This window comes from Cornus florida, unplaced genomic scaffold, assembly GCF_030987335.1.
Source record: "Cornus florida cultivar Cherokee Brave unplaced genomic scaffold, ASM3098733v1 CherokeeBrave_3.0.0_Hap2_Chr02, whole genome shotgun sequence".
Lineage (NCBI taxonomy): Eukaryota > Viridiplantae > Streptophyta > Magnoliopsida > Cornales > Cornaceae > Cornus > Cornus florida.
Window position 1 is genome coordinate 17,104,008 of NW_026775572.1, and position 20,921 is coordinate 17,124,928.

Consider the following 20,921-nt stretch of genomic DNA (forward strand, 5'->3'; position numbering starts at 1 on the left):
CACCTAATACTTGAATAAAAAATTTATGGGTGTAAAATATTGACTTTTGACACCATGACTTTGTAAATTTAACTCCAAAATTCCATGTTTATGTAATTATCCCCAAAAAATATGTCCATACGGAGGCTTTCTTTGAGGCCTAGGAAGCTCACATCAGGCTGCCAGTGTCCTAGAGGCTTTTGCAATCCCTGTATATGACGGAGCCGAGCTTGTGATGACATTCTCTATAGATCGAATTGATGATGGTTTACTCGATCTCTTGTACAGTGGGCTCCGGACTTCAATCTTTGGCAAACACCAAAGAGAGGTGTTTACACCATTGTTAGAGGTGTACACGGTTCCGGTTTTTGACCGGAGCCGGAACAGTTCACGACGGCTCTTTGAAAACAAAATCGGAACTGGAACCATATAGTATGGAACCGAATGAGCACCGTTAACTGTTTGATTTTTTTTCTTGAAGGATTAGGTATAAAGGTTTTAGAATTATGTTCGTAGAAGTAAAAGAAAATGACTTCTATGCAATTACACTACCATAGTTAGCCGCCATCTACAGAATTCAAAACTAAATCAATGTGATTTAGGCTACCTTTGATGAGGAAAATTTAAAACAGACTCCAACACAGTCCAATACTAATAATCATTTCTGAATTTAATACCCCTTATTTCTATAAATCATATTTCTCAGGCCAAAAAAAAAAAGTTGATAGAATTAAAAAAGAATACTAAACTTCAAGATACACCAAAATAATATTTTACCAAAAAAGTATTTCATCGTTAATATATTCATACCTATGTCTCATATGATTCATATATATATATACATATACATCAAAAGAAATAAAAAATAATAATAAAAAAGAAGCGAGCAAACAAACCAAACAAATTAAAGTAGTAGTCATTAATCATCAAGCTAACCCATCTGACAGCAGTCTCCAATTGTTCCGATGAGTCTCCAATTGTTCTGATGAGGAGAGAAGTAGTGTTCGTCGCTTCGATCTACATATAGTCTTGGTATTTGACGACCAAATGCCTAGCACACATACTGCAATAGTACTTTTTCTTGGTCCTAAAATACAGAGGCAGGAAACAAAACCTCCATTGACTCTCAACGTCCATGGCATGTATCATCCCTCCACAGTACGGACACGACCCTGGTGCCGGTTGCCTAGATATCACCCTTTCGTCCTCATTGCACACGAACACCAAACACATCTTTCACTTTCTCTGTCTACGTTGCTTTTCTTTAAAATACAAACACATCTTTCACTTAGGCGAGGGCGGTGAGAGGTCATACTTCAGAGGAGGCGAGGTTTAGCTTAGGGTTCATCACTTCTTTGTTTAGATGAGAGAGAGAGAGAGAGATTTAGGGCAAAAAAAACTAAAAAAATAGGTTTTTTATACTTCTTTTTTAGTATAAAATTAAATATAATACATATATATATATACACACACACTATTCCGATTCTTACCCGTTCCCACGGATTAGAACCGAAACCATATGCCAATGGTTCCTAAATTCGGATTTGGGACCGAAATTGTGAAAACTGGAACGTTTCATGATCCTGTTCCACAGTTCTTTTGTGCACCATTGCTAACGTTGATTGTCCTAACTTTAATTGTCTGAATTAATTATAAATAAAATATTCCCCTTAGATCAATTACCACACTATTATATTCAAACTAACACTTCTTTCTATATATAAAAGGAAAATGATACTTCTGTTTGTTCATCTTTCTAGCCGAAATGTTAGGCATAAGTATGGAGGTGCATTAGAGAGGAATTAATCAGAAAAATAAATAAATAAAAATTTGAATCAACACCAATCTATAATTTCAATTTCAAGGAGTGTATCTCCATATATACTAACCTAGTATATGTGTGTGTGTATATATATTATACCTACTACAAGAAACTCAAACATGTCGATCTGTGCAGTAGTAGTGGCAGCAGAAAATGCACAAGGAACTACAAAAGATTACAAACATGGCAGCAGCTTACAGAACAACTTACAATCCACAGTAATCCACAGTAGATTTGGCTTTACACCATTTGCAAGTTAAGTTTTCATTTACACCAACTACTGGATTTATCAAAAAGGGTGGAACCCATCACCTACTCCTAGGCCCCCTACATCACAACTCCATGCGCGCAGGTGCCAACTTCCACCCCTTTTTCACACACATATCCCGAGCTACAGCTAAACTAAACCCTAATTAATATATATATATATATATATATATATATATCTAAATTCTTTCCCCAACCAAACTTTGTTTCACCCACTTACCAGAACCATCTCTTGCTGGGCTGAAACACACAGGCAGGAACTCATTCGTATCACACCGAAACGTAGACTTCTCAAAATGATCCACCAGTGCCTCCTTCCCCTGCCAATTAACCATTTTAATTAATGATATCAAACCCAAAACTTATTACTATATATTGTGTGTGTACATATAAATAATATAAACTCTAACTCAGATGCACGCTCTCACTTCAAATTCATTTTTATTTATCCAAACATACAATTAGTGCGTGTAATGTGCAATAATTTGTATTTGCATGTAGATGACCGAGTAATTAATTAGGGCAAAATATATAATGAGTGATGATCTATGATTAGGCGAGGTGGTACCTGGATTTTGGCGCAGACAATCTCACGTATCTTGGGGGATTGGAAAAAGTCCCAAGCCTTGTTATGAAAAGCTTGGTAGAACTTCCACACCGCTTTAGCCTCTGTGAAGTTTACAAAAGCATAACCTTTGTTGCAACCAGTTCTGCACCAAACAATTACTACACACGTTACATTACTAGCTAGTAGCTACTGACTTAGTAGTGCAGTCGGTGACTGACCCTTGAAAACTTTAAGTTTTATACATATACATACATATATATATATCTATATATATATATATATATAAACACACCCACACCCACGTGGCCCACCACTTTGCCCACCAAAAAGCTATAGCCTTGGTGAAAAAAACTTCTTCTTAACAATGGAAATGAAAATACGTCACTTTTCAATGAAACATCCATCAAGTAAACAATTACTTGAAATAGTATGAACATACTTGAAATCCATTGGAAGATACAAGAAGTCAAAAGCTGACACAGTCTGTTCTTCAGTTTCTTCATTGGGGTTAAACTTGTTGATCTTTTCATTCTCTGCCATACAATGTTGGTCTAGGAATTTCAATAAAAGTCCACGACTGAAATCAAAGCCCCAAAAATGAAGCAAAAAAAATATTAATCAGAATCAAAACAAAACCTTTAACTCCATTTCACAAAAATAACTCACTAGCTATAGAAATTGAACTTGAAAAATTACAAAAATTATCAGTTAATTGTCTGTCAAACAAACTTGCAAGCCTTATCCAACTTCGTAGTGAGAAACACAAACAAATCATTGGGAAACAACAACAAATATATATATATATATATAGAAAGACCGAGAAACCCATTAAAATATTCATGATCACAACGTACTTAATACGTAGATATATATAGAGAGAGAAACAGCATTTAATAAATAAGAATAAAGTGAAAGAAAAATAGAGGAATTAATGGCAAGTATATATATATAGAATGAACTTACGTGTATTTATTTGGCACATTTTTTATCATAACAGTTGTTATGGGCTCATCGCTTGTGAGATCTAGATGTAATACTCTGTGACGTGGCTTAGTTCTCCCAAATGACCCAACCCTCTTCTTCTTCTGATGAATCAAGAACCTGTCCTTCCCATTCACAAACCCTAACTCCGCCTGCTGCCTACCATCATCACTTCCACCACATCCTTCTCTCTTTCCTCCGACTTTCCTCCAAAACCCACTTCTTCGAAACCCTTTCCTAGTAGAAGTCCTTCGTATACCCTCTTCATACACTCCTACTTCTTGCTCTTTTATCAGTACTGTCGGCGAAGGCGGCGCTTCCGTTTCCGCTTCCCCTTCCTCCTCCGCCGCCGGAGACAGTGGTGGGAAGGAGTCGGCGGTGTAGAGAGGTAGTGGATCGTAGAAAGAGGAAGAGGAGAGTGTGGGGTAATAATTATAAGCACCACCATGACGCGGAGGAGGTGGTGGTGGTGAGAAATAGCAGCAGTGGGTGGTGATTGGTGGGAGAGTGGGGAATGTTGAAAGAAAGGATTGTAGAGACCTTGGAATGTATGCAGACGCTTCAGGGTTCAAACCCTTTGCAGCTGCCATTTTTACAATCTGAAAGAGGAATTAATGTAAGTATGTCTTCTAGATTGCAGTTGTATTAGAGGAGGGCTTGATCTTGCTATCATAGAATAGATACTCCTATATGTGTATATGTATATATATAGAGAGAGAACCGATTGTATGTTTTAGAGAGAGAGAGAGAGAGTTGGGGACTGGGGCGGCCCGCCAGTCGTGTGTCAGTGTGACAGAGTGAGTCATAGGAGAAATGAGTGAGTCATAGGAGGAAGAGAGATGGGAAGGGGATGGTGGGCACGAGGGTCAAAATGAATAAATATATATATTGTTATATTATTTAATGATTTTTTAAAGAATTACGGACTTACGGAGTACAATAAATATACATATATATATATATATATACACACAAACACTAGTGTTTCTTTAAGCCAATGAATTTTGGAAACTGAGTTAACAGAATTTGTCTCCAAATAAGGTTCTTTTCTATATAATAATTTTCAGATAATGTTTAATTTAATGGATTTCTTTGATTTATATTTTTTTAACTTTCATTTTTTTAATTTTTTAAAAATAATTAGAAAAATAATACAACATGAAATTAATTAATTAATTTTTTTTTTTTTTTTTTTTTTTTTATCAAATGAAATTGTTTTGACTTATTTTTTCTGTTTTAGTTATCTTAAAAAAAAATTAAAACACTTTATGTGTAACTGAAGTCTTTTTCTGACGAAATCTGTTATTAGATTTATTTACTTTGACTATGGAACTGAATTGTTTATCAATTTTTTTCTCATTATTAATAAAAATATAAAATAAATTTATTTATAAACTATTTCTGCTTATCCAAGGCACACGCGTTGAAGACACAAACTTATGTTTGAAAGTATCTCACATATATACATGTATAGCTATGTTATTATGAAAATAATACAGTAATATTAATTAATAAAATCATCCATTGTTAAAAGAAAAAATTACTATCAACTGCTATTTTTATCACGGAAAGACAAACAAGTTGAAGGTTTTCTTTAGGACCAATAAGTCTTACATTTGATCTATAATTTTTCTAAATAAAAAGATGTAATGATGTAGGACTTAGAAAGAAAAATCATTAAAAAAATATGACTTATTTATGAAGGTAGTATGACTTGGTGATAATTTTTCCTTATAATGATAAGCTTAACAAAAAGTACAGAAAGTTCTAGTCCTTTGAAATTCACAACTTCTTTACAGCTACTATTTTTTTTTTTTTTTTGATGTTGTATTTTATATCTTTTTTACATTACTGATATAAAATTTTATCAATCCGTAAAAAATTCAATTAAGCTAATTAGAACTCTGAATTTAGCGTTTTGACATATTAGAAAATCATTATTATTATTATTATTATTTTTTTTTTTGAAGAGTATTCAGAATTTGTGATCAAAATTGTCAACTACACTTTAATGATTAGTTTAACCAGAGGCCGTAGTTTGGTGTTTTAATTTACATTTTTTGCTGTCTGTGTGTATAAACATTCAAGTGCATGTATCATTTGCTGAAATTTAGTGAGTATATAAAAGTAAGGGAGAGTAGAGGAGATAAAAATAAATAAATACGTGCAATGATGGAAATTGGGAGATATCTATGTAATCCCAATTACAAGACAGCGCTTTGGTTTGGCGGCAAACTAGAGACAAACTCTGGAATTAATACAAACACGATATTTGGACTCCCTAGCAATCGAAATTGTGAAAATTTTATATCATGTAATTTTTGATAAAAATAAATTGTATGATTTTATTATTTTTATTTTGAAAATTTATTTTACATGAGTTCGAGTTCGAGTTCAAATTCTTAGTACCTAATACTTAACTTCAATAAAAAAATATAAAAAAGTGGTAAATATTTAAAAAGTTGGAAGATTTGAGAAGATTGGAGAATTTGCAAAAATAGTGAAAGAGTAAATTTTTGTTTTTTAGAGGGATACAAAATTGTGTAAGGTGTGTAAATATCTAAGATATTTTTTATGCAATTATGAGATGATAAATCCTAGCCATTAATTTTACTACAATAAGATGTTTATTAAATCAGAGAAGTCTTATATAAAGGATTGGAGTTTCAGTATTTGAACTAACGATATTTCTAATAAATTAGAAAATTATATATACTATCTAAATATTTAGTATATTTTCATAGAAAGATTTAGATATACCCATCCTGACGATAGAGAAATTTAGTTGCAATGTATCCCAAAAGAAGGCCGTTATAAGATATATATTTTAAGATGTTGAACAATCAAAACTTGTATATAGCATAGAAACGAATATGCTTCAAAAGTGTAGATTCAAAAGGCTAAAACTATTGTCAATTAATGTTTTTCATATGTTAAGTACACCAATGTTATATGAAGTACATCTAATAGTGTTATTTGTTTATAGGATTATATAAAATAACAAATAAAAAAATAAATACTTATATTAAAATTTTAACATCCTTCCAAAAAGACATTTACTATAAAAAATATATTTTTAAAAATTTTGTATCATGTGATTTATTTGGATTCTTGATTTAATTTTGTTAGTTTGGATAATCATTCTTTTATATATATATATATATATATGGTAAAAAATTCTTTATGTTTAATCAGTAGCATTATATGTGCTGTTCAATTGAGATAAAACGAAAAAGATTTAAAATCATTATACAAAAGATTATAACTCTTACCGGCCACTAGTGTATTGCAATAGTGAAACTATAATATCACAATTTATACTCAAATATTTATTGGAATTGAATCTGGTGACATAATACATTTCCTCAGCCATACACTTCTGAGTGCAAATTAACTAAAAAATCTAAACATACCCAGAGGAATTAATTTAAATTAAATTTGAAATTAATTTCAGTTCACATGGTTGAGGATTCATTGCACAATTAGGATTTAAAATTAACGCTATGTTAGTTTTGAGGTAAAATAATTTTTTTATTTTATGATATTTGGTTGTCTTAAAATATTTACAAAAAATAAAACATTAAAACTTGATAAAAATTTACTGATTGATCTTTGATAAATTATTTCACAAGGCTGGTAGACTTGTGAGCCTTGGCCTAAAGTTTTGTCGACAGTTGAAAAAGTGTGTATATATATATATATATATTACTTAAAAAATAGAATATTTATTTTTAAAATATTTTTAGTCAAAACAAACTAACTTAATATTTAAATAAAATGATTGGAATAAAATAATGAAATCCCACCTATTCTATATACCTGATCCCTGGTATACTGGTAGGGGACAAAAGGAACAGAGAAAAGATAGCATCAGAAGCACAACATTCGGCCTTCTCTCTCTTTCTACGTGCACGTATCTAAAAATGGCTACTGAATCCATGCATTAATGAGTAATGATGACCAAAATCTTTGCTATTATCATACGCGCTGTCTCCTTCGCGCGTAACAAACACGAACCATGAAAGATGATGATGATCAGACGGTCCAAAACGAGCCCGAGTCCCACATGGATATTCATGTCCAGACATTTGGAGTTAGTTAATTTAGTTTCACGGACTCCAACACGTAACTTGTATTCAGATAGCAACCTAAAAGTAACAGTATAGTTTTCTTACAATATTTATCCTACGGCTAAATTTTAAAATAATAATTGTAGTACCTACTTGTATGATACTCCTATTAGTTTAACCAAATTAATTACAATAAAATTTATTTTGCAATAATTTGAATAAATGCTTCATATATAACGTCGTAATCCTTTATCATCAATTGGTTAGTAGGAAATGTGATCCAGTTGACTTCTCAACTTTGCAAAATGAAAAGTTATTTTCATGAGAGATTTTGTTAGTTAAATATTAAGTCAGCTCACACTTTGCACTGGAATGGAAGTTCTAAAAACAAATTATTTTATAATTTGTCAATTATTCAATTTACAATTATTTTTTAATTATTGAATTATAAAAAATTACATGTATGTATATATTTGTACACAACAAGCCAAACTTGGAGCATTTACCAAGAAGCGTTCAGTTGTTTTATTTTTAATTCTTCTAAACAATTCCAATGAAACAAACTTTAAATGGTACTAATAGTTATAGTTCTTATCTCGTAAGTACTGAAACAACCAACTTCAGGATAGGCACGTGCCGGTTTTTACTTGGGCTTTGGAGTTGTTACTCTTAATGACAACCTCAAGGCCCAAAGGTAATTGGGCCGTGACCCCAAGCCAAGCCCTTTATATTAGTGGTTGTCAACTTGTCTGGCCCTCCTTGTATGAGGCCCTAAGTAGCAGCACGCACACATAATCACACCCGATCGCACTCTCTCTCCCAGTGAGAGGGAGGGGGAGGGACACCACCATATCAAGATTTGGTGCTAACAATTAAAATAATTTTGTGGTCTCTCCCGCCATTGTACGGACTCTCAAATGTCGACGCTCTTTGCTGTGTCACCGTCCCCTCCTCTCAGATGCGTCGGTTCTCCCTCCCGCCTGTATTCGGTAATACTCTCTCTATATTTATAGATGTATGCATACATACGCCCTTTTCTTTGGTTATTGGAGGGAGAGAGAAGACTACGGAATTTTCTTGCATTTTCTTTTCTCTCATCTCGTTCTCTCCCCCAAGAATCAATGAAGGGGTAAATTTTCTGGATTCAAACTTACAAGAACATGTGAAACCGCCTACTTCTCGTAGCAAGAATTCGATAAAAGAATCCGATTCTAATCCGGTAGTAATTCACTTGTTCTTGTGATTCTTGATTTAATTGATTCAACAAATATATAGTTGTAATTTCATTGTGTTTTCTTTTCATGTAATGGCAGATTTCATTGTTCCGAGGATGGAACATCCTGAATATCAGGATAGGGAAGAGCAAACTGTTTTCTTCAATCGGCGTATTGGAATGGAAGAAGAGGTATTGTTTTGTGGCCATTTATTTTTATATGTTATCATACTTGAAGCGTCTTTTATACATATTATATATACTTACCAAAGAGTTCAGGTTATGCTAGGCGGATTGTTTGAGTTGAGTTATGATTCCAATAACTCATTATTGTGCATAGCAGTAATCTTGATTTATACATGATTATAATTTTCATAAATGGCATGTTGGATATATTGTGGATTTGTGTATTCATTTTTTTTTTTTAGTTTTTCATTTCCTCGAGAGACATTTATTAGCATGTAAAATTAAATGATAAAAGGGAATAGTGATATGCCGTCTAACTATATGAATGAAGTACTAGATAGTCAATGAAAATAGGAAAAGAGTTATGCGAAGTTGTGGTCTTAAACTTAATTTTATTTCGGTTATGGTTGCTTTTCGACCCGATTATTGGGTTTTGTCCTGGTTATGAAGTTGTGGCCCGAATTGGGACTATTTATTTGTTCTTGACGTAAGTGGAAGCGATAAATTTGTTCACGAGGAACAGGTTACCTTGAATCCACAAGGTGGGTGTTTTGAATCCACAAAACAGAAAGAGAATTCAGAGAAATCTGATATATTATTTGATAATTGAACGAATAAAAGTTTTTTTCTACACTTGGCAGTACAATTATTTATAATAAAAGAAAACCTAATTCTAAAAGAAAACTAAAACATAAAAAAACCTAATAGCAAAAGGAAAATAATTCCTAAAAGAAATTAATTAAAACTAAACCTCCTATAAAATATAAAATAAATAAAAAATTACTAAATACTATAAAACTGTCCTACATCAGTTCTTGTGGGTCACGAAACCAGATTTTAATATCTGTTGTAATCCGGTATATAAGAGTACAAAGGCCTGTAGTGTGAGAGGGAGAGAACCCTGAAAGCCAAACAAAAAGGGAGTGAGAGAGAGAGAGACAAGGGGTTGAGGACTTGATGATAACTTGTAATTTCTGTTTTTCTTAGCTTTGTGAAATCTCCTAGTCAATCTTCTCCATGGACGTAAGTTATAAGTTGAACTGTGTAAATCTTTGTGTTTTCTGTGGTGCATGGTTTTGCGTTGAAAGATTTATTGTGTCTGTGGTTTGTTTGTCGTAACAAGTGATGTGGTTTGGCAGCGTGCCTACATCATGGAAGGGGAAAAAGTGAGGAGCACTTTCAGTTATTGAAACTTAGAGTTGCAAGATTATCTTGCCTCAATTTGTATACCCTATTAGACTCATAACCTTTTTCACTTTCTTACAGATTGAATATACATGACTGTAGGAATTCTCTGTATTTGTCTTTTGTGGGCACTGCCAGTGAACCTCCTCTTGGGGGTGGAATTACATGGGCCTCTGCAGGCCTTCACATAATTCTGGAAGCTCATACTAAGTTGGCCTGCACAAAACTGGCACTAGCAATAAAATGTACAAATTATTTATTCTAACACTAATTAATTGAATATTTTGAATTATTTAATTGCACTTTTAGATGTTAATCTTGAGACATTATTCCAAATATCATGGACAACGAGAATTGAACCCATAACCCCATCCATTCCTTTAGTACTTATGCCACTTAACTACAACTTATTACTTTTCTGTAATTTAAAATTTATTGTTATTTCTGTTCATTTCTCCTTCTAGAATTTCAAGTAATATAAATGAAAAAAACTCTTAATTGTTTTTTAAATAATTGAAGGTAGAAGGATTCTTGGAAATATATGCAAATATTTTCACTTCCTTTGATTAGCTTTAAGGTTAGATTTTTATTATATTTTTTTAAAAAAAAGCTTTTCTGATTCCTGATAAACATGACAGGATTTTTTAAAACTTTTTTTTCCTTACTTAAACAGGCAGGGGGAGGGGAATGATGCAAAGAAGTTTGGGTGATTTCATGTCCGCCTTTTATCCACTTTACTGTTTTCATTTAAGATTTTTATGCTGAAATGATTCTCTCAGTTTATGTATAAGTCGTAATACGTTGTTATATGGGGAGCTATTGATAGTAAAAATGGGTTGTTTGGATATAATAAGCAGGAGAACTTTGCTCTGTGCAGCCAGTCAAGATGCGGAGGAATCATTTAAAAAGACTGTAGAAGTGGATAGATTGATTGACATGCTGAGAGATGCAAATGCAATTGAAGTAAGTAGATTCTTTTTCCATCAACCAAATTGATTCTTTTAAGCAGAGTTAAAGCTATACACTTATCAAAAGAAGAAGAAGAAGAAGCAGAGTTAAAGCTATACATTGTCTTCTATTTGAATTTCCATGTAGAATCATTTTAATAAACTTCTCATTGTTGTGGTTGATTTTGCAACAGCTTCAGAAACTTGTCCTAGAGAATGTCCTTGCTTTCAATGAGAGCTTTTGGATACGACTTGCAGCTAGAACTGATACCTGCAAATCTGAAGACGATAAAGCACGGTTTTCTATTTTGTTTGACTTGTATTTTCTTAAATCATTTTGTGTTTGGACCCTGTTTTGTGATAGAAATGTTTGTTATATCATTTGTTTGCAGAAAGATTATGAAGAATTGGCCTTATCTGTGATGAACATAGTGGATCACCTTGTTCATAAGACCAAAGTGTGACTCTCACTCTCTCTGCACAACACTCTTGCATTATGGTTATTAGATAGTATTCTGATAACTTGATTGATGTTATTCTATTACGTTGTTTTTTTCTTTTATCTTTATCACAGTTCTTTTTACCTGCAGGAAAAAATAAACTCAGCCACTGACATCCTTAAGGAAATTTTAAAACCTGTAGTTGATGAAGTGGAAGAGATTCCTTGGCCTCCTCGAGATCCTGAGTCTCTGAATCTAATGGAGAAAGTATTGCTTTACTCTTGGTTGAATCATATATATATATATATATATATATATTGCCTTTTTCCTGTTAAAACTTTGTTCTGGGGCTGATGGAACTGATGTTATTTTCATCTTTTTCTAGTGCTTCTTTGTGATTCTTTCCATATTCTGTATACTGAAAAACCCAATTATTTGAGTACAATTTTCCAGTCCTTCACTCACATACTTTTCTTTTTTGTTGTAACTTTGTCATGACATTGATACTATTTGCTGTCCTTATTGGCCTGTAAAACAATATATTAATGCCAGTTAGTTATGATTTCTGATTAAAGTTAGTGTCCTTCAGGCTTTTTATTATTTTCTTACCATAGCTATAATCATATTTCAGTGAGAAGGTTTCTAGATTTGTTGTTGTATCATAATGAATGTATGCAATCTTGCGGTTTTCAGGAAATAAACCAAAGGGAGCAAGAAGGCCAACTGGATGAAGGGTTCCTTTCAGAAGTTAATGCACAATTGCGGCAAGTGAGTTTGTTTAATTGCTTTATACATACATGCATAGTTACGTTTCTGCTGGTAACATTAGATTATTGCCCAACATTACTGGCAAGTTCCGCTTGCTGTGCGCATGGCAACATATAAGCAGTGTCTTTTTTGTTGTTTTTTTGTTTTTTTAATGAAAACAGTTATTTTCAATTACTGAATAATGGCAAATTATTGTTACTTTTACTGAATTATACTAAGCTTGTTATGTAAGATTAAATTTTTGGTAAGCTAGTAATTAGGAGGTTTGGTTACTTAAAATGATATAAATGACATGATTTCAGAATATCACCACACTAGAAACCATCCATTTCTGAATTTTAGTATGGTGTTTAAAACTTTAAGCTTAGACCTGCATTTCAGCTGTTCAGCAGTTGGCTCAAGAGAGCCATTATGGTAACCAAGAAAGTCTCAGATGTACTGAACAAACTACACCGAACATACTCTGTACTTGTACTGAATGGAAAAAAAATATAAATGTGGCTGTGGTAGTTCTTTTCTAAATTGAATACATGATGTCTTTGCAAGAGATAGAGAAGCTGGTGCCTCCAACTAGTATTCGTCTTAAGGGTGGTTGCAATTGAAGATAAAAACAAATATCAATGTGATGGAGGACTGCACCATGGGACTCCTGTTGCTTTCTGCACTACCTAATCCTTGGGGCCTTTTTACACCCTTTACTTTGTATTCTGTGTGAATTGTTCTTCCTAATGGTGGCTAGTTCATGTGCGGGAGGCGAACCAACTCATTCTTTGACAAACGTTTGAAAAATAAGAGTACAAGCCCATCCAGGGTACACGTATCTCTCTTAAGTGCAACTTTGTAAATTGACAGGCTTAATATTAAACTTATGCGCAAGTTAGACAAACGTTTGAAAATCCAGAGCACAAGCCCATCAGGGATACAAGTATCTCTTAAGTGCAACTTTTGTAAATTGACAGGCTTAACGTTAAACTTATGTGCAAATATCACAGTTTGGCTGGTTCTTGTTGAGACGAGCGATATAAATGTTTAGTATTTTAAACCAGTTGATTTCCTTTTTTTTGGCTCTAGTGTTATAGAGGCTGATGTTTGTGATAATGTATTGTCGGCTGATTTAGGAGCTGAATGTCGTTTGTAAAATTTGTGTAAAAGAAACAGGAACAATAAAGAAAAAGAAAAACATGCTCCAGTAAAAAGAAGGATATGTCTCGGAGTTAAAATGGCATGCAGGGAATCTTGACAGAGGTGTTGCCGCCAAAAAAGCAATTATAATCACAATACTGGTCTCATGATGAGCTGAACATTATTAATGCTTGATTCTTTTTTAATGAGTAGTGCTCTGGCCTCCTTGTACAAAATCTGTAATATTCAAAGGTACTAAAATATCCTGAGCCTTGCTTACTTGATACTCAAAAACCTTAAGCTTATTTCTTAAAGCTGGATGTTGAATATCGAACTGATTTCTGAAGACCTCAATGAAACTGTGAAGTAAATCGTTTATGCTACTGTCCTAGAAGGCTACTAGAAACACCTTTGACTAAACCTGACAAATGGCCTCTATATATAACCCGAACTTTAAAATGTCAAATTTTCACCAGATAAGACATACAGCCTTGGTGGTTTGCCATATTCACACCGAGCCTCGTTATCTCCACCAGGTAAGTGAAGCCCTAGTATTGTTGGTGAGTCCCATTACACAAACTAATCCAGTTTCCCTTAAATTTCTTCAACTTTGGTTTATCTGCTGTGTTCACTCAGTTTATTTATTTATTTATTATTATTTTTTGTGGGTGGGTGGGGGGAGTGTTGGTTGGTAAAAAGGCAAGAGTTCATTAAGTTGCTTTTGTGTATCACGCCTAACTAATTTCATGGTTCCAACAATGCAAAACTCAAACAAAATGACCACAGAGTAGTAAGTAAACAATTTTGAAATAATGAAATTTGAATCGATGTTTTACCTACATAATAATACAAGTAACTAAAAATAGTATGCCAAAACCATTTTCCTAGGCAGAGTATGTTCCGCATCACAGACTGTTGCCATGATCTTTAGATCGAAGTGCTATACGGTCTTGTATGCTTCCATATTTTTTGTCACCAACCTTGTCGTAGGAAATGACAATATATTATTATTATTATTGTTGTTTAATTATTATTATTTTTTGTAAACATTCATTTATTTCTTTGTTCTAGAATAGTATAAACCTTGGACTTTCATAATAAGTTTACTGATTTTATGATATCTTTTTATCCTGTGTGCTGCTACCTTTAAGATCTGCATATATGATGTGGTTACTAAATTCATTCTTAGTCATTTGCAGGCAAAAGAAGATGGGGACAAGCCAGGGCTTGAGGCTATGTTGCAAAAAGTCTTGCAACTATATGCATCCAGAGTCCTCTCTAAACGTAGTTATGCAAAAAAAGGTGTTTTACTTCTTACTACATTGAGTTTACATCCAATACCCTTGAGCCTTTGTAAAACATGGAATTGCATTGCCAAATCTAAATTATCCTTACTTCGGTTAAACAGTAGCTCATCCATCTACAATATTTGAACACGGTGTAGCACTTGGTTTAATAGATTTTGGTCTTGTCAAATGAAATATTTATCTCACTGTCTCATCTGCATCCCGGGAATTGTTTGATATTATGGAACTTTATTATGATAAGAAAATGTTGAAGCTGATGTCTCGTCCGTTGTTCATGCTTCAGACTTTGATAGTGCATCTATTTAAAGTGTAACTCTGAACATGCAACACCCTCTTAGATAAAATCATAAAATCATAAAAATGGAGGTTTTTATGTCATCTGACATATATACTTGCAACTTAGACACTTACCTTTTATTTAGGGGTTTTATGTTATGTAATTGCTACCATCAGAAAAATCATACCTATTTGGCTCCTGGTTGTATGATGCTCCTTAAAAGGGTATTATCTTCTGGAGCACATTCAAGTTCATTTTCCTTTCTCTGATGTATTTTTAAAGTTAATGGAGCTATGGACTCAACTGAAGCTAGGATGACCATAGTCTAGAAGTGAGAATTTGCACCTCTATAGAGATTGTATAGGACACAGGGCATGCTGCCTTTTGCCATGCAAATTTTCTTCTAGAATCCAGAGGGAATGAAGAGATTGAAGAAGCATCAGTTTACTTGATCAAATTTATGGTGGGTTTGAAAGAGGCAATAGGAGGCCATTGTGTGACAATGAATCTTGAAAAACTGAGTGTCGGTTTACTTTTTTGGACTTATATATTAGTTATATAACGAAATAATCTTTTGAGCCTTTTAAATGTTTTAAAACTTTATAATCCCAACTTCTTTCTCATGCTTCATCTTCCCTCTTAGCAGCCAGTGTAGGCAGGACATATGTTTGGCAATGCACTTTTTCCTCTGAGTCGTCGACGTGATCTTGGAGCCTAGAAAATAATTTCTCAATTTCCTTATAATACTTTTATCTTATATAATTTTGTTCTTTCTTTGGTAAAGAACTTTAGTTTTTCATTAAAAATTATTTTTCATTCACTGGTATTTTAAGCATTTTTCCTTGATGATTTACAAACTAAAAGAACGATGCATTGTTGATTAAATGAGCCTTTTCATAGAGTGGAGAAAACTTGGGAAGAAGTTATTCTGTTGCAAACTGAATTTTTTTGTAAGTTTAGATTTTGTTTCTTTTTTGGTTCAAAGAGTTGTACTCATGGAAACTTCTTAGCGGATGAGAAGTATGGGGAATCTTGCCAAAATTTCCATTGGCTTATGCAGAGTAAATGCTGTCTTTTCACCTGAGTTGGCGTTGTACGTTTGACAAGAATCTGAGCAGGACAAGAGTAACACTTTTAACAATTGGATAGAAGATCTGTTTGATGTTGAAGTGAAAGCTGTTGGCTTGAGGAGGGTATAGGAGAGTGGTGGTGGCTTGGTTTGCAGTATTGACCTATACTAAGACGTATCACACAATCCGAATACAATACTTGATACCATAATTAACTGAGATGACACCGCATCGTTAAGTATATTGGTATCTACACGATACAAGTACGAGTTGAGTGAGTCACCTCAGTATTGCCGAGACAATTTGGGATATATCTCTTTACATGTGTGTGACTGTACAAAGTTCATGCTTTTTGCATACATAATATTACAGAACATAGTGGAGAAAAGAAAAAACTCGTGGATACTATGGACCATTCTCTTGTTGGAAATCCAGAAAAGTTGGTTAGAGGTTGAAAAACAGACCATGTTAACTAATGATTTTGTATGATGCCATTTTTATCTTGATGTAAAAAGCTCGCTGAATACAATTACTACCTTACCCTTTAGTCAAAGAGCCTTTTATTGTTTTGAAGAAAACAATAAGATGGGACTGTTATAAAAGCCTTAAATTGACTAGTTATAAGAAAATAATAAGATGGACTCTTATAAAAGCCTGAAATCAACTAGTTATTCACCAATAAGGTTTTTAAAGTTCTTCGATGAAACTTTTTTCTTCTCTCTTTATTGTTAATTTTATCCCTTATTTTCACTATTTCATGTGATATAGACGAAATATTATGAAACTTTTCACTATTTGATACTGCTATCTTTGTGTTAAAACTGTTATTATCGTTTCTAATGCATTGAACAGAAATGATCTTATTGTTGCATTGATGGTAAATTAGTCATTACAATTCATCAACCCAACCATTTTGCAACGCATATCCTGTTTGGCTATTGAGGAAATATTGAAGCCTTTTTAATTTAACCAAAGTCTGTGTAGCCTAGTTGTATCTCCTCCACCTCCCAAAGGGGATGGTGAGGGTTTGAGTCCCTATAGGAACAAATGGGTGTGTGGGTTTCTTGCCAATGAAAAAAAAAAAAAAAAGCATGTTTAATTTATCCTTGTTTTTATGGGAATGATGAATCTTGAATCTTAAACTTTTCATTGTTTTAATTAATACTTAAATATTAATTATGTAATGTTATGTTGTACTTAACTGAACTGCGGTACCTCTCTTAATGTTTTCTGTTGATTTTATGGTTTTTATTTTTTAATTCTGGGGTATATTAGTTAAATATATCTCATTTCAGTCTTTCAGATTAAAATCAGTACATGAAAGGGTCCTCATTTATGTTAAATTAAATTTGGTTCATTTTCTTCGTATCAGCTTATGTGATATTTTATTACTCTTCAAATCTTTAAAGATACATATTTCAATTTTCCTTTTTACTTCTTGTACTAACATATTTGGTTTTGTCATGGATCATTGCTTCGAGTAGAGAAATACATCTACATATAAATATCAGAGTAGTTAAGCAGAAAGAGCACCGTAATAATCCATCACTAGTATGTTATTCTGCAGTAAAAATGCCAAAAATGCCGGTCAGTTATGAATTGGTATGTCACAACATGAGGATCAATGAGATAATACTACCATCCAAGGGTGCACATCCACCTTAGTTTTGAAGACAAGCCTTGAGTTGTTGTGGTACGTGTTGCTAAGTTCTGTGGTGGTTATTCGACAGTGCTTTATGAAGATTTTGCAGCGCTTCATGAGCCCTATGCTCAGGGCATTAAGCATTAGGAACAATGCTTAATGGGGGCCTTCTAAGATGATTGAGGAGTATGACATCTTTGGTGCCTTACCTCAAGGAAGGCTTCTGTCATGAACATCTATTATTCATTGCAAGCATCCTTGGGTTGGTCATTCCCCCATTGAAAAAGGATCATGGCGTGTAAGGGAGGAACTTGCCAACAAGGGCAATTGCCCTTCTTACAAATTTCTACCTGGTCTACATGGGCCATTCACCATCAACCACATCCCTATTTTGTTATGTAAGGTGGCAGATTCAAACTGTCAAAGTACCAAGGGGTGGGGGGGGGGGGGGGGGGAGCGGAAGGAAGAAAGGGAAAGGAAATTGCTGTTTTTTTTTCCACCCTACCATATCATTATATCCAAACAAAGTTCTATTCTTTGTACTCCTAACAACCTAATCTCTCTTTTTCCTTTCCTGGCACAGGGAATGAGGTTTTAAAGGCCGAAGAGTTTCTTGAGACCATAATCAAAGGTATTTCCTATATGCTTTCCTACAATGCTTCAAAAATGCAAATTTTGTTTTAATTGTACATTTACATAAAGAATAACATCAGGCATACATTTTACGATTTCCATTCTCTGAGCATGTTCTTGGATGGATTGAAGATGAGTAGGATAACTAAATCCTTTTCAAGAAAGAATCAGATCTATCGGTGTCCAAAAATTATTTAAGAAAGTTTAAAAATACGGGTACATTTGTCTTGCAAGCATACAGGGTGTCTAACGAGGCAACCTCAAATGACCTGAAATGCCGTATGCTATGCCGTGCTTTATGTGGTTTTGCAGCATCAAGTGATAAAATGATCACTGTTTCCTCCAGAAACATTAAGGCTGAGCTTTTGAAGCATTTTAGTCTTTTAGACCATGGAAAAAAGGAAAGTGATGGTATAATTGATTGGATAATTTCTTAAACTGTTGGTTCCCTTGGAAAAATATAATCCTTACATCGGCATTCATGGAGCAAACTATCATGGGGAGACTGACCTCCTTATGGCATTGCTCCACTGTTGCCAGAATTGTTCTTTCCCATTTTTATATTCATGTTAGTCAACTCTCCAAAGTCTTATTGTTCTACTGGCTGGCAGCTCCAGAAGAAGAATGGAATAAGTTGCTGATCAATGGTATGACTATTGGTAAAGGGGAAATCTCACACGAGGAGTTATATGCAGTCATTAAGAAACGAATTGAACGAACTTTGATCCGAACGGTATGCACCCTTAGATGTCAGGCCCGTTTCTGTTTCAAATACTTCAGTTTTCCTAATCTCTCTCTCTCTGTGAATCAGGAAGGAGGTTCTTACCAGCAGCGTGTTCTTACTGAATATCTGAAAGGAATTCAATCGAGAGCAGAGGAGATTGTCCGAGTACTTCAGGGCAAACCACAATAATCTGAAAATGAAGAACAGACACCCTGGAGAGAGTGAAGTTCATATCTTAATTTTGAATTCAACTCCGCAACCAAAAATGTATATGCAGCAGTCAGCCAACCTCGTAATTGCGCCGGGATACAAATTTTTTTGGGTTGCATCAGAGATTTTGTAGTCATTGTTGGGTTTTCTTCTCTTATTGAATTAATTTTTCGTTTGCTTTGTGTCTGTCTGAGTTATTGCTCTTCCTGACCATCATCCAAGCATGCAAATGTTTTGAAGTGTTGTATGATCTCTGCAACTGGGACTGGTTCCTCATGCTTGCTTTTTTGTCTTTGAATTGACACCGACTTACTTTCTCCCATGTTAGATGTATAGGGACATGACAGAGTCCTTGAATAGGCACCGACTTACTTTTTCCCATGTTAGCTGTTTAGGGACATGACAGAAAGTCCGACTGATGATCCCTGTCTATTGTCCTTTTAGCTGTTCTCATATATTTGAAGCATAATGTCACGCCAGTCAAATTGGAGATAGGTAGGTGACACGAGTTTTTCCATCTCTCTCCTCTCTCTCTTCTACTGAGTTGAGGGATCTCTCTTCCTTTCCTTCCAACCAAACAAGAGATGTTTCTTTTACCCTTGTCTCAATCATGACTTCCAACAAACTAATCCTTCATTGGGTAGGAAAGAAAAATTTTGGATGGAAGGGAGAGAATGGCTACAGGAGATATCCTTAGGAAAGAGATGGTGTATTTTTTTCATTTTGTTTGGTTGTATGGAAGATAAGTATATAAGCTCACAATTTACTATGTTCCTTAAAAGAGAAGGAAATATAAAGTTTTAAATTATTTTTATCATTATATTTAATAATATTTATAATATTATAATTTATAGAGGATGATATATAATTTAAAACTTGTATAATTTAATATAGTATTTAATTTAAAACTTTTATAATAACTCATTTTGTAGTTTTTAATCTTATAACTTCTTTCGTATCTTCAGTTCATTTTTTTGATTGATAGAAAATTCGTAAATATCATTTTTATTTTCTATTTTCTTTTCACACATTTTCCATCCTACTTAAAGCAAAGCATTTCTGTAAAAATATTGTACCATATGTATTAGAAATGCTGGTTCACAGGCTCTACCTTACTGTTCCCAGTATTGGGTACATGGGCAAATATTAATTGCTCCCCAATTTTCTTTCCTTCTTACATGTGCAAATATTTAATATTATATTCCAAACATTTTGTTTTATTAAGTGGAGAGAAAAGAAAATAGATAATATTGTTATTTTATCATGAATATCAATATATTATAATAAGGATAAAATAACATCTTCTCAATGTTTACCCAAAAAAATAAAAACTCAAGCTATGTTATGTCTTGCATAACCAATCATTGTCATGCATGGATATTACATTATTTTTACAAACTTATTATATATATATGGTTGATTTGTTAATGAAATGAGAAAGAGGGGGAAGAAAGGAAATATATTGATATGGTAGTATAAAAAACAATTGTATAAATTTTACACATTGGTG

General features: G+C 33.5%; 3 protein-coding genes across 4 annotated transcripts; 1 reads left to right on the top strand and 2 right to left on the bottom strand.

Annotated features, from left to right (window-relative positions):
• Window positions 1-995: 995 nt before the first annotated feature.
• LOC132285765 (uncharacterized) lies at window positions 996-1,212 on the bottom strand. The gene has a single exon (XM_059787983.1). The coding sequence runs from the start codon at window positions 1,210-1,212 to the stop codon at window positions 997-999; it is 216 nt and encodes a 71-aa protein (XP_059643966.1). The 3' UTR covers window position 996.
• Window positions 1,213-2,247: 1,035 nt separating this feature from the next.
• LOC132295723 (protein terminal ear1) lies at window positions 2,248-4,207 on the bottom strand. Its single transcript, XM_059794015.1, has 4 exons — window positions 3,738-4,207; window positions 3,076-3,213; window positions 2,637-2,778; window positions 2,248-2,388 (listed from the first exon to the last, which is right to left on the bottom strand). Exons 1-4 carry the CDS (start codon window positions 4,205-4,207, stop codon window positions 2,248-2,250), a joined length of 891 nt encoding a protein of 296 aa, XP_059649998.1.
• Window positions 4,208-8,482: 4,275 nt separating this feature from the next.
• Window positions 8,483-19,591, top strand: LOC132293953 (uncharacterized). 2 transcript variants are annotated; one of them, XR_009477940.1, is made up of 11 exons: window positions 8,483-8,676; window positions 9,001-9,092; window positions 11,129-11,234; window positions 11,413-11,511; window positions 11,611-11,676; window positions 11,809-11,925; window positions 12,352-12,426; window positions 14,748-14,850; window positions 17,770-17,895; window positions 18,428-18,475; window positions 19,089-19,211. XR_009477940.1 is itself a non-coding variant. In XM_059791643.1 (11 exons), exons 1-11 carry the CDS (start codon window positions 8,605-8,607, stop codon window positions 19,388-19,390), a joined length of 1,002 nt encoding a protein of 333 aa, XP_059647626.1. In that variant the 5' UTR covers window positions 8,487-8,604; the 3' UTR covers window positions 19,391-19,591. The 2 variants fall into 2 exon arrangements, 1 of the variants encoding a protein (XP_059647626.1); XM_059791643.1 differs by lacking the exon at window positions 17,770-17,895 and adding an exon at window positions 19,289-19,591 and having other exon boundaries at window positions 8,487-8,676; window positions 19,089-19,210.
• Window positions 19,592-20,921: the final 1,330 nt, after the last annotated feature.

Excerpts from the sequence above, each read along its gene's own strand:
- LOC132293953 (XM_059791643.1), top strand. The coding sequence starts at position 8,605 with ATGTCGACGCTCTTTGCTGTGTCACCGTCCCCTCCTCTCAGATGCGTC. Across the intron at positions 11,235-11,412 it reads GAGATGCAAATGCAATTGAA|CTTCAGAAACTTGTCCTAGA; the intron begins GTAAGTAGATTC and ends ATTTTGCAACAG. Across the intron at positions 12,427-14,747 it reads TTAATGCACAATTGCGGCAA|GCAAAAGAAGATGGGGACAA; the intron begins GTGAGTTTGTTT and ends AGTCATTTGCAG.
- LOC132295723 (XM_059794015.1), bottom strand. The coding sequence starts at position 4,207 with ATGGCAGCTGCAAAGGGTTTGAACCCTGAAGCGTCTGCATACATTCCA. Across the intron at positions 3,214-3,737 it reads TTTGTGAATGGGAAGGACAG|TCGTGGACTTTTATTGAAAT; the intron begins GTTCTTGATTCA and ends CTTTGATTTCAG. Across the intron at positions 2,389-2,636 it reads TTGTCTGCGCCAAAATCCAG|GGGAAGGAGGCACTGGTGGA; the intron begins GTACCACCTCGC and ends GTTAATTGGCAG.
- LOC132285765 (XM_059787983.1), bottom strand. The coding sequence starts at position 1,212 with ATGTGTTTGGTGTTCGTGTGCAATGAGGACGAAAGGGTGATATCTAGG.